The sequence below is a fragment of the Nerophis lumbriciformis genome, linkage group LG24 (genome assembly GCF_033978685.3).
Source record: "Nerophis lumbriciformis linkage group LG24, RoL_Nlum_v2.1, whole genome shotgun sequence".
Taxonomy (NCBI): domain Eukaryota; kingdom Metazoa; phylum Chordata; class Actinopteri; order Syngnathiformes; family Syngnathidae; genus Nerophis; species Nerophis lumbriciformis.
Window position 1 is genome coordinate 41,056,828 of NC_084571.2, and position 20,432 is coordinate 41,077,259.

General features: G+C 40.0%; 1 protein-coding gene across 2 annotated transcripts; it reads left to right on the plus strand.

Annotated features, from left to right (window-relative positions):
• Nucleotides 1-2,747: 2,747 nt before the first annotated feature.
• Nucleotides 2,748-19,231, plus strand: LOC133620523 (serine/threonine-protein kinase pim-2-like). 2 transcript variants are annotated; one of them, XM_061982103.1, is made up of 8 exons: nt 2,748-3,676; nt 3,751-4,482; nt 8,138-8,232; nt 8,317-8,364; nt 8,496-8,720; nt 12,264-12,441; nt 18,652-18,825; nt 18,920-19,231. In XM_061982103.1, exons 1-8 carry the CDS (start codon nt 3,628-3,630, stop codon nt 19,009-19,011), a joined length of 1,593 nt encoding a protein of 530 aa, XP_061838087.1. In that variant the 5' UTR covers nt 2,748-3,627; the 3' UTR covers nt 19,012-19,231. The 2 variants fall into 2 exon arrangements, with proteins under 2 accessions (XP_061838087.1, XP_061838088.1); XM_061982104.1 differs by having other exon boundaries at nt 18,676-18,825.
• Nucleotides 19,232-20,432: the final 1,201 nt, after the last annotated feature.

A 20,432-nucleotide genomic window follows, 5' to 3' on the forward strand; every position in this document is an offset into this window, starting at 1 on the left:
AATGCAGACAAGGTAGGTACACTAGACAAAAGTCTTGGGACACTTCAGACTAAAAGTAGACAAAAGTATTGGGACACTTAGGACTAGCACCTGCCAAAAATGCGGGCCCGACCAATGCTGCTTGCAGCTTTAATTATTATTATTATTCTTCCGCAACTTTGCGCTGTCATTTGACCCCCTTAACATACTTCAAAACTCACCAAATTTTACACACACATCAGTAATATACGGCAAAACGTTTTATCAAAAAATAAAACCTCAAAACTCAAAATTGCGCTCTAGCGCCCCCTAGGAAAAAAACAAAACTAGACTGCCTGTAACTCCCACTAGGAAGGTCGGAGAGACATGAAACAAAAACCTTTATGTAGGTCTGACTTAGACCTAGATTTCATAATAGTATATTCTCGGGCAAAAATCAACAGGAAGTTGGCAATTCCCCCTTCAAGACAAAAAATTACTAAAAACAGTCACTTTTGCCTCTTTGAGCTGCAATTTGACCCCCTTAACATGCTTCAAAACTCACCAAACTGAACGCACACATCAGGACTGGCAAAAATTGCGATGTAATAAAAAAACCTAACCCCAAATCTCAAAATTGTGCTCTAGCGCAATTTTTTTAATGAAACGCACAAAAAACTGCTCCTCTGATGAAAAAACTGACAAAACTGCCTGTAACTCTCCTTGGGAAGGTCGGAGAGACATGAAACAAAAACCTCTATATAGGTCTCACTTAGACCTACATTTCATAGATTGACAACCCTCAGCAAAAATCAACAGGAAGTTTGCAATTTCCCCTTCAAAACAAATTTTTTTTATAAACCGGTCACTTCTCTTCAAACATTATCTCCTCTGAGCGCGTTTGTCGAGAGATTGAACCCTTCCAAATAAAAGTTAACTGCTCCGGTTTTGATTTTATGAGCCTTCAAAGACCCGCTGCGCTGATGCTGCTGCGCTGCTGTTTTTTTAAGATGGCTGCTTAAAAGCAGGAAGCACCAGCGTGCCCACACAATGCAGACAAGGTAGGTACACTAGACAAAAGTCTTGGGACACTTCAGACTAAAAGTAGACAAAAGTATTGGGACACTTAGGACTAGCACCTGCCAAAAATGCGGGCCCGACCAATGCTGCTTGCAGCTTTAATTATTATTATTATTCTTCCGCAACTTTGCGCTGTCATTTGACCCCCTTAACATACTTCAAAACTCACCAAATTTTACACACACATCAGTAATATACGGCAAAACGTTTTATCAAAAAATAAAACCTCAAAACTCAAAATTGCGCTCTAGCGCCCCCTAGGAAAAAAACAAAACTAGACTGCCTGTAACTCCCACTAGGAAGGTCGGAGAGACATGAAACAAAAACCTTTATGTAGGTCTGACTTAGACCTAGATTTCATAATAGTATATTCTCGGGCAAAAATCAACAGGAAGTTGGCAATTCCCCCTTCAAGACAAAAAATTACTAAAAACAGTCACTTTTGCCTCTTTGAGCTGCAATTTGACCCCCTTAACATGCTTCAAAACTCACCAAACTGAACGCACACATCAGGACTGGCAAAAATTGCGATGTAATAAAAAAACCTAACCCCAAATCTCAAAATTGTGCTCTAGCGCAATTTTTTAATGAAACGCACAAAAAACTGCTCCGGATGAAAAAACTGACAAAACTGCCTGTAACTCTCCCTGGGAAGGTCGGAGAGACATGAAACAAAAACCTCTATGTAGGTCTCACTTAGACCTACATTTCATAGATTGACAACCCTCAGCAAAAATCAACAGGAAGTTTGCAATTTCCCCTTCAAAACAAATTTTTTTTTTTATAAACCGGTCACTTCTCTTCAAACATTATCTCCTCTGAGCGCGTTTGTCGAGAGATTGAACCCTTCCAAATAAAAGTTAACTGCTCCGGTTTTGATTTTATGAGCCTTCAAAGACCCGCTGCGCTGATGCTGCTGCGCTGCTGTTTTTTTAAGATGGCTGCTTAAAAGCAGGAAGCACCAACGTGCCCAGACAATGCAGACAAGGTAGGTACACTAGACAAAAGTCTTGGGACACTTCAGACTAAAAGTAGACAAAAGTATTGGGACACTTAGGACTAGCACCTGCCAAATACGCGGGCCCGACCAATGCTGCTTGCAGCTTTAATTTTGTTTTTGTTTTTTGTACTATTTGGACTTTCTTTCCCCCGTAATATGACTTTATTATTGTAGGATTATGACTCCACCCAGGAGCAACTTTGTCAGTGTGGCTCCTTGGTAGAAAGCCTCTTCATCATCTGTGCTTCTCCGTTATTTACAGCCGAGGCGTTGAGTTGAACCACTCCTGTTACCTCCCTGAGAGGTCCTTCATCATGTCACCTATTTACGCTAAATATCTTTACTTAGTTACCTCATATTCACTGAGATGTCTTGTTAACACAACTTGAATACCACCACGCTTCCTTCCCACAGTAAGAGTGCCACTGATGTAGCAGTCTGATACAGAGGGATTTTTTTTTTTAATTCAAATTGTTGACGTAAAAATACCTTATTTCAAAATGGCGCACTTTGTTTACGTCAATGTGCCAAATAATGTGTGGATGGTGAGGGCAGGTGGAGAATAATTCGTAAGCTCTTATTAGGTTGAGCCTTATTAGGTTGTGATTGATGCTATTGTTGCTTCACGAAGGGATTTATTGAAATTATAATGGCTTGTTTCATCTCGCATTACCACATTTTAACATCATTAAGTAGTATTGAAAGTATGTTTGCATTGAGGGATATTCTCTATTTATTTGCACTTTTAAAAATGATGATTTTTTAATGCTTTTATTGTCATGATTTACATTTTTGGCACACTTGGTTTGCACTAACACATCAGTAACTTATGCCATTGGAAGTGACTTTTCATAGGCCAGAAGACTGCAAAACAGGAATAAAATGTCTCATTACTCAACCAACATCTGATTACGATTACTGTTTGGTAGGGACATTGATATTTTATAATAAATATTATTTAAATACACACATTACTGTTTTTCATTGACTTTTGTCATCTTTTTATTGCCAACAGACTTGCATTCAGTGCCCATTGCCCTCTAGCGGCCGTCTGCGTAAGTGCACCACCCTTCTAACACAACAATGGAGGAAAGTTTATCACGTGAGAAAGTGTCGTCAAATGCTTTGCATGAGAGTCCCACAGGCTCTCACCATGACGACAACCTTTTTAACAACTGCTCATCAAAAACAAGACGTGCTATTTATTTTGTTTTGGCTCGGGGGAGAAGAAAACACACGTCAACTTTTGCTGTCACTGTGACATCCTATAGCCCGTGAATGCAACATCATGTCGTCTCGTTATAATAATAATTAAAATTTTAAAAAAAACACACATCTTTATTGTTATTCACACCGTATGTACCAATCCACACCCGAATCCGAAATAAAATATGATATTTTTGTATTCTTTGGTGTTTACTAAACGTGTTGTTGCCCTCGTGACGTCACCTTCCTCCTGCAGTAAGTGGCCTTGACGTGTGGGTGACTAAAAAGCAAAATAAAGTTCGGATTCACTGACGCGTACACACATTTATTACTTTTTTTAAATTTATTTCTAAAATAGAGTTTTGGACAATATTGCTAACAAAATGAATGTCAACAAGTGTGTTGATTTTGCATCATCTGGCATCCTCTCAGGTATAAGGCATGAGTATCTAAGCTGAAAAGTGGTAGTTGTCATTGTTTAGATAATGCTGACTTTGTCTTACTAGTTGCAGACCACCCAGCAAAAAGCACCTGCAGGGCGAGGAACCCAAAGTGCGCCGCCATCAAAAATGGAGCAATACCCACCAAGAGGTGCTATGACCCCATTGTCCTAAATACTGGCGGCTCCAGAGCGGTAGCCGCAGAAGCTGTGCCCACCAAAAGGACCAAACAAGAGACCCTCTTGTCCAACAGAAGGGTCACGTCTACCAAGGGGTCCATGAAGGCGTCTCGGAGAACCAAACGCAAGAGCAGAAGAAAAATGGACAGCCTTAAAAAAAAAAAGAGGGTCAAATCTACAAAAAACCCAAAACCGGACGCCCTGCTAAAGAATGTCACCAAGACCCTGCCTGTGAAAGTCGGACCTGCACGGGGCACCAAGAGGAAGGCTGACACCAAGCTCGTGACCCTCACAAAAAAGCAGAGGGTGTCCGTAAAGGTGGTGCCGGCTAAACTGAAAACCAGACCGCAGATGAGGAAACCCAAAGTCAAGCCAGAGACCCTCATGCGCAGGCGAAAGGGTAAATCCAAACTACAGTCGCTGACGAGGAGACGAGGCGGCAAAGACAAACCGAAGAGGAGACATAGAGGAAAAACCAATGAGTGGTCCAGGAGGACCAGACCCAGACGGAGGGCTGATAAGAGACCAGAGACTTTGACGAGGAGGCAGTGGGTCAAAGCCACGCAGATGTCCATGGTCCAACAGGCCCAGAGGCGTCTCCTGGCCACCACCAGTCAAGGTAAGTCCAGAAGCCCCTTAAAAGATGCCTTTTGGGCCCCTGGTGGAGTTCCTGCACTGCAAAAAGTCAGTGTTCAAAAACAAGGGGGAAAAAAATACAAAAATGAGGGGTATTTTACTTGAATTAAACAAAATTATCTGCCAATAGAACAAGAAAATTTGGCTTGTCAAGACTTTCCAAAACAAGTCAAATTAAAGCTGCAAGCAGCATTTATCGGGCCCGCGTATTTGGCAGGTGCTAGTCCTAAGTGTCCCAATACTTTTGTTCAGTTTTCGTCATAAGTGTCCCAATACTTTTGTCTACTTTTAGTCCGAATTGTCCCAATACTTTTGTGTAGTGTACCTACCTTGTCTGCATTGTGTGGGCACGCTGGTGCTTCCTGCTTTTAAGCAGCCTTCTTGAAAAAACAGCAGCATCAGCGCAGCGGCTCTTTGAAGGGTCATAAAATCAAAACCGGAGTTGGTATTAAAACTCTTTCAATAACTTTTAATCAAAAGGGTTCAATCTCTCTCCTGTGTTAGTTTGAAGCCGAAACGACAAACGCGCTCAGAGGAGATAATGTTTGAAGAAAGGTGACCGGTTTTTACAAAAATGTTGTTTTGAAGGGGGAATAGACAACTTCCTGTTGATTTTTTCTGGGGGTTGTCAATTTATGAAATGTAGGTCTAAGTGAGACCTACATAGAGGTTTTTGTTTCATGTCTCTCCGACCTTCCCAGTGGGAGTTACAGGCAGTTTTGTCATTTGTTTCTTGCGAGGAGCAGTTTTTTCTGCGTTTTATTAAAAAATTGCGCTAGAGCGCAATTTTGAGATTTGGGGTTAGGTTTTTTTATTAGATCGCAATTTTTGCCAGTCCTGATGTGTGCGTTCAGTTTGGTGAGTTTTGAAGCGTGTTAAGGGGGTCAAATTACAGCTCAAAGAGGCAAAAGTTACTGTTTTTAGTACTTTTTTTGTCTTGAAGGGGGAATTGCCAACTTCCTGTTGATTTTAGCCCAAAAATGTACAATTATGAAATGTAGTTCTAAGTCAGACCTACATAGAGGTTTTTGTTTCATGTCTCTCCGACCTTCTTAGTGGGAGTTTCCTAGGGGGCGCTAGAGCATAATTTTGAGTTTTGTGGTTCGGTTTTTTAAAAAAAAAAGGCAATTTTCGCAGGTCCTGATGTGTGGGTCAAATATGGTGAGTTTTGAAGCATGTTAAGTGGGTCAAATTACAGTTTAATGTGGCGGCGGAAGAATAAAGAATAATAAAACCTTAGAAAAACAATAGGTCCTTATGTCCCATTGCATAAGGACTCCCTTCGGGAGTCCTTATGCAATGGGCCATGCGGGCCCTAATTAGCTAACCTCAATGAACCCAAAAATATCTTAAAATAAGTATATTCTCACTAATAACAAGTGCACTTTTCTTGGTAGAAAAAAAAGACCTTTTTGCTCAATATGTTGAAAAATATTCTTAAATGAAGTAAATGCTAGTGCCATTATCTTGACATAATGATATTACATTTCTTGAAACCAGCAAACTTACACTAAAAACTAGTTTATTGTTCTTAATGGAAAAGCAACAAGGCAACTGCTTGTTACTCTCGGGGTCTCCTAGCCTCTCAGGCAAATTATATTGTCTAAAAATGCATTTTTCCATCGACAACATGACATCATTGCACCAAGTGTGTGCTCTTTCCGTCAATTAGTGCGCATAGATACAGCCCGACCCCCGGCCAAAAACATTTTAATTGTAATTTTGAGGAATTTATCTCAATGTGCATGAAAAAAAAAAAAAAAAAAATATATATATATATATATATATATATATATATATATATATGTATGTGTGGGAAAAAAATCACAAGACTACTTCATCTCTACAGGCCTGTTTCATGAGGGGTTCCCTCAATCATCAGGAGATTTTAATGGGAGCATTCACATACCATGGTTTATATAGGGCACAGAGTGGGTAGGTACAGGCTGGCGTAGGGGCGTGGTGATTGGCTCATGTGTTATCTAGGAGGTGTTTCCGTCTGTGGCGGCATGCTGATACAATTTCGCTGCGCTTGTTGAGGGATGACAGGTCTGGACGGTAAATAATAAACAGTTTCTCTTTCAAGCATAGGTTGCATCTTTTATTACCACTATTGTAAGGTGTGCTGGATGCAAGAATTTGCCATGTTATTGAATATTCAACATTATTGTCTTTGAGGTCCCAAATGTGTTTGCTGAGTTCTGTGGTATTCCGCAGGTTTTGGTTCCTGAAAGAAGCCTTGTGATTGTTCCATCTGGTTTTAAACTCTCCCTCGGTTAATCCTACATATGTGTCGGATGTGTTAATGTCCTTGCGTGTTACCTTAGATTGGTAAACAACTGATGTTTGTAAGCACCCCCCGTTGAGAGGGCAATCAGGTTTCTTGCGGCAGTTGCAGCCTTTGTTGGTTTTGGAGTCGCTCTGTCCGGGGGCCGACGGCTCATTTGCAATTGTTTTGTTGTGGTTTGAGATGATTTGTCGTATATTGTTCATACAGCTGTAGCTCAATTTAATGTTGTTCTTGTTGAATACTTTTCTTAGGGTGTTGTCTTTGGGAAAGTGTTTGTCAATCAGAGTGAGGAATTTGTGTCCAAAGTTACATATATATATATATATATATGTAAATATATATACATATATATAATAAAATAAATATATATATATAGCTAGAATGTAGTTAGTATGGGATATCACCACATGGGCTCAGGAACACTTCAGAAACCCACTGTCAGTAACTACAGTTGGTCGCTCCATCTGTAAGTGCAAGTTAAAACTCTCCTATGCAAGGCGAAAACCATTTATCAACAACACCCAGAAATGTTGTCGGCTTCGCTGGGCCTGAGCTCATCTAAGATGGACTGATACAAAGTGGAAAAGTGTTCTGTGGTCTGACGAGTCCGCATTTCAAATTGTTTTTGGAAACTGTGGACGTCGTGTCCTCCGGACCAAAGAGGAAAAGAACCATCCGGATTGTTATAGGGTGAAAGTGTGATGGTATGGGGGTGTATTAGTGCCCAAGACATGGGTAACTTACACATCTGTGAAGGCGCCATTAATGCTGAAAGGTACATACAGCTTTTGGAGCAACATATGTTGCCAGCCAAGCAACGTTACCATGGACGCCCCTGCTTATTTCAGCAAGACAATGCCAAGCCACGTGTTACATCAACGTGGCTTCATAGTAAAAGAGTGCGGGTACTAGACTGGCCCGCCTGCAGTCCAGACCTGTCTCCCATTGAAAATGTGAAGCCTAAAATAGCACAACGGAGACCCCCGGACTGTTGAACAACTTAAGCTGTACATCAAGCAAGAATGGGAAAGAATTCCACCTGAGAAGCTTCAAAAATGTGTCTCCTCAGTTCCCAAATGTTTACTGAGTGTTGTTAAAAGGAAAGGCCATGTAACACAGTGGTGAACATGCCCTTTCCCAACATGTTTACATCCAACACAATTTCCCAACTCATATGGAAACGGGGTTTGTAAATGACTTCATTATAATAGCACACCAACTTTGTGTGTTTATTGGAAGACATTGAGCTGTTAACTGTCTGTCCAGCAGTCTTGTACCAGAGAGCAAGCTGATGTCATCCAATACTTGTTTGTTTTTGTATTTTTGACTGATGGACCCGCCTGCACAGCCTCGTTTGAGCAAAAGTATCAGCAGCTGGAGAAGATCGGTGAAGGAGGCTTCGGCTCCGTCTATGCAGGATACCGGAAAAATGATTCTTTTGCCGTAAGTATTTTTTTATTATTGATGCGTCAATCATGGAGTGTAGAAAAATCCCACTTGTGAAAAAGAAATGATTGTGTCTTGCAGGTGGCCATCAAACACATCCCCAAAGATGAAGTCAAGATAATCCCACTGGTAAGGTGATGGTGTCTTGTCTACTGTCAAGCACGGCTATTGCTGCATGAGTTCTGCCAGCATGACGGGGGAGCTGCGGTTCATTGAGGGAAAAGATGGATGGTTGATGTATGAGTGTTTCATTCCTTTAGAACATCAATGGCAGAAAGCAGGACGTCCCACTGGAGGCGCTGCTCATGCTTCAGGCTTCTTCCATAAAGAACGCGGACGGCAAGTCGGCCGTGGTGTCCCTGCTGGACAAGTACGACCTGGGGCAGGAGCTGGTGCTGGTCATGGAGAAGCCGGTGCGGTCGGTGGACATGTTCACGTACATCACCAGGTGTCGCCTCGGACACCTCAAGGAACACGAGGCAAAGGTGAGGAGACTAAGTGAACAAAGCGTCTTGATTAGTTTGCAGTTTGAATACTGACACATGATTGAATATATCTCATCACTGGTAAACTCATCATAAAATACTTATAATTATAAATAATATTTATAAATAATTATAAATATTACATTCATTGGCTAACTAACTGTACACATGTAATATTTTGCAGAGAAAATATGTGAAAATATTTCTATAAAATATAAATAAAATGTATTTAAAAAAATGGGATGTATATAACATATGTATTCTGTTTTATATTTTTTTAAATATGTATAAATATATTGTGTGTATTTATATATACGTGTGTATATATAATATATATATATATGTATATATATATATATATATATATATATATATATATATATATATATATATATATATGTGTATGTATATAGATGTATATATATATGTGTGTATGTATATAGATGTATGTATGTATACATATATATATATATGTATATATATATATACATCTATACATACATATATATATGTATATATACAAATATGTATATATATGTATATATACATATATATATATGTATATATACATATATATGTATATATATACATATATATGTATATATATACATATATATGTATATATACATATATATATATATATATATATGTATATATACATATATATGTGTATATATATACATATATATGTATATATATATACATATATGTATATATGTGTTTTTATACATATATATGTATATATACACATATATATGTATGTATATATATATATGTATATGTATATGTATGTATACATATATATATATATGTGTATGTATACATATATAGGTGTATATATGTGTGTGTGTATATATATGTATGTATGTATATATGTATATATTTATATGCATATATGTATATATTTATATGCATATATGTATATATATGTATAAATATATTGTGTGTATTTATATATATATATACATGTGTATATATATGATATATATATATATATATATATGTGTGTATGTATATATATATGTATATATACATATATATGTATATATATACATATATATATATGTATATATATATATATATATACATATATACATATATATAGTCTTGTGATTTTTTCCCCCACACATACATATATATACATATATATATATATGTATATATACAAATATATATATGTGTATATATATATATATATACATATATATATATATGTATATATACAAATATATATATATATGTATATATACACATATATATGTATATATATATATGTCTTAATAAGGTTATCCAAAAAATAGTGCTCGATACCGTAGTAGAGCGCAATATATGTATATATATATGTATATATACATGTACATGTATATATACACATATATATGTATATATATATATATATATATATATATATATATGTATATATATATATATATATGTATATATATATATATATGTATATATACACATATATGTATATATATATATATACATATTTGTATACATACTAGAGATGCGCGGTTTGCGGACACAACCGCGGAGTCCGCGGATTATCCGCGGATCGGGCGGATGAAATTTAAAAAAAAAAGATTTTATCGGCTCGCGGGTCGGGTCGGGCGGATTAATTAGATTTTTTTTTTTTTTTTTTTTTTTTGCGGGTGGCAGTTAAACCAATTGGGAAATATATATACATAGTTAAATGTTGTTACCCACATACGAAAAACGAGCAGGCACCTGCAGCATATGCCACAACAGAAGAAAAAAAAAGAAAAGAGATGGACACTTTTACGGAGCGGAGAAGGGACGCCTCGCCGGGGTCCGGGACCGAGGCCCCTTCCCCCGAGAGGGCCCCACCGGGAGCCGTAGCTGAGGCGATCCGCGAGAAGGGCCCGAAGCACGTCCAGGGTCACTACCGCGCCCACCGCACTGACACCCCGCCTCGTCCGCTTTCGCCGCGGCCGGCGTCACGCGCAGCAGGTAAGCAGTTTACCTGCCCGCCACCCCCGTGGCCGGGGGCTCGTAACATGGGTCACTCCGCGCGCTCCACCCGCGCAGCTTACCTGCTTGCCACCCCTGTTGCCGGGGGCGCGTAAAAGGGGTCACTCCGCGCTCAGTGCGCTCACGAAAGGGGTGGGGCTCACCCTGGTTGATATAGACAGCAGGACGGTGGCCATGGAATTTCATTTAAGGTTTGTGATAAACCATCAAACTCATTCGTTAAAAGGACTCTATAGTAATATAAAGCGAAATTTTCTGGACATTATCATGCAAGAAAAGTTTATTTTTGGGATCGCGATCACCGCGTAATGATTTTTAAAGGTTGCATTACAAACATTTAACTGTCCCATGTGATCAGCCAGTGCGATTGGAAGTCCATGCTCAATTATTGCCTCCGTAAATAAAACTTCGGCATTTATCACATCCAAAGAATCTGTTTGGGCGACGAAAAACGTTGAAAGTTTTCCACTTGTATCGCTAGCAACGGCATTAGACTTGTGTTTTTTTGTCCCAACGTGGTCTTTTACATCGCTAATTCCTCCGTGTCCGATCGAAAAATCTTGTCTGCACAAGGTGCAATTCGCGTAGTTTTCACCCTTTTTTTTTTTTTTTATTAATATTAGATATATAACATCGGGCGGATGGCGGGCGGATGCAGTTCTGATCAAACGTTACATCGGGTGGATGGCGGATGGATGACGACTTTCTGACGCGGTTGCGGATGAGATAAATTGCCTATCCGCGCATCTCTAATACATACATATATATGTATATATATATATACACATATATATGTATGTATATATATATATGTATATGTATATATGTATATGTATGTATACATATATATGTATATATGTGTGTGTGTATATATATATGTATGTATGTATGTATGTATGTAAATTCCTGGAAATTTGTTGAACGTGGAAAAGTGGTAGTTTGAATTTCCAGGATGAGTTGAATATGTTGAAGGTGGAATTGGTTGAAAACTGGGGGAATTGTGGAAGTTTGAAAAATTGATAAATCATTTGGAATGGGAAAAATGTCCCTGAAAACTGGGAATTCTAGGAAATTCGGGAAATTTTTGTATAATTGCTGAAAGGGAGCACACAATTCCTGAACAGGTGGAATATTTTGAAATTAAAACGGTTTGAATTGGATGAAAAATGTGGGAGTTGTGCAACTTGGAAAAATGTCCCATTGATTTCAATTTGGGAAATCCGGAAAAAAGGGAATTTTTTGGAAAATGGTAAAAAAAAATGTCAATGTTACAAAACGGTAGAGAGATGTTGAAGTGTTAACATTTTTAATTCAGAAATGGTATCAAGGAATTCCTGGAATTTCGGGAAAACCGGGAATTTTTCCAGTTCAAAAAACAACTTTGTTTTTTGTCCTGATTAAGAGGAATGTTTTGACGGTGGAAGTGGGTAAAGAAATGTGGGTAAAAAAGTGTGAAAATAGTGTTTGGAGCATTCACACAATGATTGAATGGGATGAGATGGTGTGCCTAATGAAGTGTCCATGTCTCCTTCATTGTTTTGGCTGTAGAACATCATGAAGCAGCTGGTGGACGCCGCCATCAAAATGCACGCCGTCAACGTTTTCCACCGCGACCTCAAACCGGGGAACATTCTCCTGGAGGCCACCTACGGCGTCCCTCGAGTGCGCGTCATCGACTTTGGCTGCAGCTGCTTCGTGACGGAGGAACCTTACTACGACTACACGGGTACTACACCACCTCCATCTAGGGATGATGTTTGATAAGAAATGATCGAGTTCGAGTCCATTATCGAATCCTCTCATCGAACCGATTCCTTATCGATTCTCTTATCGAATCCGGATAGGTTGTTGTATATGGAAAAAAACACAATATTTGGTTTATTTTATAAGGAAAAAATAAAATAAATAAATAAATATTGACTGTTACCCCCCTAAAAAAAAAAATATATATATATATATATACCGTATTTTCCGCACCATAAGGCGCCCTGGGTTATAAGCCGCGCCTTCAATGAACGGCATATTTCAAAACTTTGTCCACCTATAAGCCGCCCCGTGTTATAAGCCGCATCTAACTGCGCTAAAGGAATGTCAAAAAAACAGTCAGATAGGTCAGTCAAACTTTAATAATATATTAAAAACCAGCGTGATGTGGGCGCGCATGGAGTCGTATATCAACATGGACGAAGCTGCGTGAAAAAAGCCACCCGGCCTCTTCGCGTAAACTTAAACTTACCTTAACCACTCGCTCATCTTTTCTTCATCCATCCCTTTGAGTTAGCTTTTATGATGACGCCGGCTGGAAAGGTCTCTTTTGGCAAGGTCTTCCTTTTGAATATCACCATGGGTGGAAGTTTCTGGCCATTAGCATGGCAAGCTAGAACCACAGTGAAGGATGACTTCTCATTCCCTGTGGTGCGAATATTCACCGTACGTGCTCCCGTTGTATCCACAGTGCGGTTCACAGGAATATCAGTTGCTGTGAAATAGTAATCCGTGTGCGGATGGAGAGATTGCGTCTTTTCATGAACCGGATCCCTGTCGTTTAGTAGGAGCCATTTTGTGGTCTTTACAGATGTAAACACACAAAGGAAATGAAACGGGTAATATCCGCGCGCTTTTTCTTCTTCTACGCGGGCAGGTGGTTGCTTACAGTAGAAGAAGAAGCGCTTCCTGTTCTATGGGGGCGGGTGCTTACCTTGGCGGTTGCTTGCGTAGAAGAAGAAGCGCTTCCTGTTCTACCGGGAAAAAAGATGGCGGCTGTTTACCGTAGTTACGAGACCGAAACTTTATGAAAATGAATCTTAATATTTATCCATATATAAAGCGCACCGGGTTATAAGGCGCACTGTCAGCTTTTGAGAAAATTTGTGGTTTTTAGGTGCGCCTTATAGTGCGGAAAATACGGTATATATATATATTGACTGTTGTTACCTAAAGTATATTAAGTGGGCTTTTCAGAAAAACAAATATATATAGTAACACAAAAACAACCTGTCTCTGTGATCACTATAGGTGTATAAATAATAACATAATGTTAAATAAAATCAGTCCCTTGGGCACAAAACTGAAAATAATACAGCTCTCCAAAAAGTGCACTTCTTCTGCTATTGGAACATACTAACTACACACTAGAGATGCGCGGTTTGCGGACACAACTTTATTATCCGCGGGTCGGGGCGGTTGAAATAAAAAAAAATTAGATTTTATCCGCGGGTCGGGTCGGGCGGTTGAAATTTTAAAAAATTAGATTTTAAATAGATTCAGGCGGGTGGCAGTTAAACCAATTGGGAAATATATATACATAGTTAAATGTTGTTACCCACATACAAAAAACGAGCAGGCTCCTGCAGCATATGCCACAACAGAAGAAGAAAAAAAAAAGAGACAGCAAACGTGGTACACGACAAACTAAAAAAGGGAATACTAAAGACCAGGGGGAAAAAAATGCCAGAAAAGTTCAGCGTGGACTCGTTTTTATGAGGTTGTAAATCAGGATGATAGTAATGCTGGCTACGTGATTTGCAAGAGCTGCGACGCTGTTTATGTCTCCGACAGTCACAAAACCGGGACATCTAACATGGTGCATCACATTTGTGCAAAACCCCCAATCTCCACAAACACCCTGAGCATGGGGGCAGGGGGCCTGATCGGGGGTGGGGCAGGGGGCGTGGTTGGGGCGTGGTTGGGGGCGTGGTTAAGATATATATGTATATATATATAAGAAATACTTGACTTTCAGTGAATTCTAGCTATATATATATATATATATATATTTTATTACATGTATATATATATTAGAGATGCGCGGATAGGCAATTATTTCATCCGCAACCGCATCAGAAAGTCGTCAACCATCCGCCATCCACCCGACCTAACATTTTATCAGAACCACACCCGCCCGCACCCGCCCATTGTTATATATCTAATATAGACGATGCAAGGCATTAGTGAGGTTATAAAGCTTTTGCCTGTTAAAGAAAGGAGACTGATCCAATGCAGCACAGACATTCGCGTGCCACGCTGTCACGACCCAGACGCACACCAGTGCGCAATCATATGGGAGCCGCGCTGAGCGCACCTCCAAGCGCGTCTCGCTGCCGGCGACGGCCGGGTATGAGCCCGACGCTCCAGCGCCATCCATTTTCAGGGCTAGTTGATTCGGCAGGTGGGTTGTTACACACTCTTTAGCGGGTTCCACCTTCCATGGCCACCGTCCTGCTGTCTATATCAACCAGGGTGAGCCCCACCCCTTTCGTGAGCGCACTGCGCGCGGAGTGACCCCTGTTACGCGCCCCCGGCAACAGGGGTGGCGGGCAGGTAAGCTGCGCGGGCGGAGCGCGCGGATTGACCCCTGTTACGAGCCCCCGGCCACGGGGGTGGCGGGCAGGTAAGCTGCTTACCTGCTGCGCGTGACGCCGGCCGCGGCGAAGGCGGACGAGGCGGGGTGTCGGTGCGGTGGGCGCGGTGGTGACCCTGGACGTGCGTCGGGCCCTTCTCGCGGATTGCCTCAGCTACGGCTCCCGGTGGAGCCCTCTCGGGGGAAGGGGCCTCGGTCCCGGACCCCGGCGAGGCGTCCCTTCTCCGCTCCGTAAAAGTGTCCATCTCTTTTTTTTTTTCTTCTTCTGTTGTGGCATATGCTGCAGGTGCCTGCTCGTTTTTCGTATGTGGGTAACAACATTTAACTATGTATATATATTTCCCAATTGGTTTAACTGCCACCCGCCTGAATCTATTTAAACTCTAATTTTTTTTTTATTTCAACCGCCCGACCCGACCCGACCCGACCCGCGGATAAAATCTAATTTTTTTAAATTTCATCCGCCCGATCCGCGGATAATCCGCGGACTCCGCGGTTGTGCCCGCAAACCGTGCATCTCTAATATATATATATATATATATATATTTTATTACATATATATATATATATATATATATATATATAAATAAAAGAAATACTTGAATTTCAGTGTTCATTTATTTACACATATACACACACATAACACTCATCTACTCATTGTTGAGTTAAGGGTTGAATTGTCCATCCTTGTTCTATTCTCTGTCACTATTTCAGAACACACACATTATACAAATATACATTATAAAATCAATAAGAAAACGGGAGCTCTAATTTGGGAAGTCTGAATTAGGATCAGAAGTTCCTATATAAACATTGCGCACTCACGTCGCCTTTTTGTATTGATTACTGCAGCTGTGCACTGGATTCATTCACAAATACAAACTACAACTCACAAACACTTTAGAGTTAGGCTCCACCATCAGAATGTGTACTTAAACTTATAAAGATCACATGGATATTATTCAGTGAGTTGATTCACCAAAACTAACCTGTTATACAGGAAGAAAAAGCACACAGGACGTTTCAATTGTTCACAGACTGGTCGCGCTCATCAGAATGACAAGACACTTCCGGTCTGCAGGTGATAGCATTCAATTGGGAAGAAACGCCCTACTGCCCCCTACTGACCAACGTGAATACTGATAAATGTGTAATGACAGCTCCAAAAACGAATTCAAACCACAAAATAAACTAAATAAATCAACACAAAAATGTGACACATTATGGGTGGGTCACATATGCATGTACAGTAGATGGCAGTATTGTCCTGTTTAAAAGTGTCACAACATTGCTGTTTACGGCAGACAAACTGCTTTACGGGGGACGAAAACTTGACTGCTGTTGTTGTGTGTTGTTACCGCGCTGGGAGGACGTTAATGAAACTGCCTAACAATAAACCCACATAAGAAACCAAGAACTCGCCCTCCATCATTAGCTGTTTATATTGTGGGAAAGCGGACGTGAGAACAGGCTGTCAACACGTCACTCAGGTCCGCATGGAGCTGGAGGGGGCGTGGCCTCCAGCTCCGCCTGAATTTCGGGAGATTTTCGGGAGAAAATTTGTCCCGGGAGGTTTTCGGGAGAGGCGCTGAATTTCGGGAGTCTCCCGGAAAATCCGGGAGGGTTGGCAAGTATGACTTGTCTACTTCTCAATCGTTTCAACCCGAAAGTGCCCAAACTAATGACGTGTAGTATTTTCATATCGCCACAAGGTGTCAGTAAGAGTCTACAATCAAATGGGCATAACATTGCAGGTCCCACAGGGCATTTCCTGTAGGTGGGAAGGGATTGGAATAAAGAACCAACTCTTTTTCTTTACTATACAGGTAAAAGCCAGTAAATTAGAATATTTTGAAAAACTTGATTTATTTCAGTAATTGCATTCAAAAGGTGTAACTTGTACATTATATTTATTCATTGCACACAGACTGATGCATTCAAATGTTTATTTCATTTAATTTTGATGATTTGAAGTGGCAACAAATGAAAATCCAAAATTCCGTGTGTCACAAAATTAGAATATTACTTAAGGCTAATACAAAAAAGGGATTTTTAGAAATGTTGGCCAACTGAAAAGTATGAAAATGAAAAATATGAGCATGTACAATACTCAATACTTGGTTGGAGCTCCTTTTGCCTCAATTACTGCGTTAATGCGGCGTGGCATGGAGTCGATGAGTTTCTGGCACTGCTCAGGTGTTATGAGAGCCCAGGTTGCTCTGATAGTGGCCTTCAACTCTTCTGCGTTTTTGGGTCTGGCATTCTGCATCTTCCTTTTCACAATACCCCACAGATTTTCTATGGGGCTAAGGTCAGGGGAGTTGGCGGGCCAATTTAGAACAGAAATACCATGGTCCGTAAACCAGGCACGGGTAGATTTTGCGCTGTGTGCAGGCGCCAAGTCCTGTTGGAACTTGAAATCTCCATCTCCATAGAGCAGGTCAGCAGCAGGAAGCATGAAGTGCTCTAAAACTTGCTGGTAGACGGCTGCGTTGACCCTGGATCTCAGGAAACAGAGTGGACCGACACCAGCAGATGACATGGCACCCCAAACCATCACCCAACCATGCAAATTTTGCATTTCCTTTGGAAATCGAGGTCCCAGAGTCTGGAGGAAGACAGGAGAGGCACAGGCTCCACGTTGCCTGAAGTCTAGTGTAAAGTGTCCACCATCAGTGATGGTTTGGGGTGCCATGTCATCTGCTGGTGTCGGTCCACTCTGTTTCCTGAGATCCAGGGTCAACGCAGCCGTCTACCAGCAAGTTTTAGAGCACTTCATGCTTCCTGCTGCTGACCTGCTCTATGGAGATGGAGATTTCAAGTTCCAACAGGACTTGGCGCCTGCACACAGCGCAAAATCTACCCGTGCCTGGTTTACGGACCATGGTATTTCTGTTCTAAATTGGCCCGCCAACTCCCCTGACCTTAGCCCCATAGAAAATCTGTGGGGTATTGTGAAAAGGAAGATGCAGAATGCCAGACCCAAAAACGCAGAAGAGTTGAAGGCCACTATCAGAGCAACCTGGGCTCTCATAACACCTGAGCAGTGCCAGAAACTCATCGACTCCATGCCACGCCGCATTAACGCAGTAATTGAGGCAAAAGGAGCTCCAACCAAGTATTGAGTATTGTACATGCTCATATTTTTCATTTTCATACTTTTCAGTTGGCCAACATTTCTAAAAATCCCTTTTTTATATTAGCCTTAAGTAATATTCTAATTTTGTGACACACGGAATTTTGGATTTTCATTTGTTGCCACTTCAAATCATCAAAATTAAATGAAATAAACATTTGAATGCATCAGTCTGTGTGCAATGAATAAATATAATGTACAAGTTACACCTTTTGAATGCAATTACTGAAATAAATCAAGTTTTTCAAAATATTCTAATTTACTGGCTTTTACCTGTAGTGGCCTCGATAACAGGAACCGGTTCTCAAAAAGGGATTCGAGTGCATAGAATCGGTTCTTTTCTTATCGAACACCCGGGAGAACCGATTTCGAACATCATCCCGACCTCCATCACCTTCTCACTCCACCCTCTCATACTTGACTTTGACGTGGTTCTTTAGGGACTCTCTCTTACGCGCCCCCAGAGTTTGTCCTGAGGGGGGCGTACAGGGCCGGACCCACCACGGTGTGGCACCTGGGCGCCATGCTCTTTGAGCTACTGGCTGGCACCAAACAGTTTGACACGCTCCTCTTCATCTCGCAGATGCTCGGACTGAACCGTGTTCTATCCCAAGGTATGGCTGTGACCGACAGGTCGTACAAACCGCAGCCTGACCCATCCATCCATTTTTCTACCGCTTGTCCCTAACCGCCATTTTCATTTTCCAGATTGCAGAGACTTCTTGCAGCTGTGCCTCAATTCCGATCCGGATCAGCGCGCCACTCTGGTGCAGATACACCAGCACCCGTGGCTCCTCTAAATAGCCCTGAACTTAGCAGCATATTGGAACTGCATTTTGGAAGCTGAATATGTACACACAAAAAAATAAGTTGTCAAAGTGCAATCTTATGAAAACAGTTTGTGTAAAAGTGACAGTGCCCCCTACTGGCCTGGCATGCAAGCTACAGTGTTTTCACTCCTTTTTGTAGCTTTTATTTTGTTGTTTTTATCAGTTTGAATTTAAAAACGATCTCAACTGACTAGTGGCATGTTTACCGAGGAAAAACTCAACTCTTGGCACAGTCCAGTTACTTTTCATTAAGCAGGAAATAGCTTGCTAATGAGTACAATTGGACAAAAACAGTGTTTTTTTTTTAGAATAAATAGAATAAATGTTAAGAATCTTGTATTTAAGTTAGAAAGTTATCTGTCGCTAGCAGAACAAACGTGTTTATTTCACTTTTATTATTTTTTTTCTTGCCTTTTGTGACATTTCCCCCCCACCCTAAATTTCCCCCAAAAATGGAGGGCCAAATGGTACCAAAATTAAATACAAGTACTTAACCAGTCAGGTGTTGACGGCTGAATTTAACAGATACAATTAATGGATCTTTTGACAAGGGCCAAAATTAAATAAATACATATTTAAATAATCACTCAAAGATTCATTGATTAATCATAATTTGAACTAAATAAATAAGTCTGCTTGGATGTGTCATTAATTTATATAAGGTAACATTATATTTGATCTTTTGATTATTTAACTTCATTGTTTCATGATATGATTATTTTGTAATTTAATTATTTACAGATTCAATTAATTCAATTTCATGATTGATTTTTTTTTTATTGATTTAATTAATTTATTACACAATTAAGTAATTTAATTTATTAATACAATTTTGGCCCTTGTCAGCGTTTCATGTCAAACTCAGCCATCAAAGTCAGTCTTTAAAATAATTCCTCATTTTTCCAATATTTAATTAGAATTTGATTTAAAGACATAAATGTGTTATTCAATGTGTCATCAATTTAATGTAAAATTACATTTAATCATTTGATTATTTCATGATTTATTTAATTGTTTCATGAATTAAATATCACATTTATTTTTTATTTTTTATTAACTAAATGACACATTTAAGTATTTAAAGTTTTATTTAGTCATTTAATTCATTACAAATAATTTAATCATGAAATAATTCAATTATTAAATAATCAAATGTACTTTTTTTTACATGAATGAAATGAGTGACACTGTATTTTATCCCAAATTATATTCATTCATGTTAAAATTAAGTAATTATTAAGCCCTGTGATGAGGTGGCGTCTTGTCCTGGGTGTACACCGCCTTCAGCCCGAGTGCAGCTGAGATAGGCTCCGGCACCCCCCGCGACCCCGAAAGGGACAAGCGGTAGAAAATGGATGGATGGATGGATAGTTTTGCTTTCGAACTGTTTT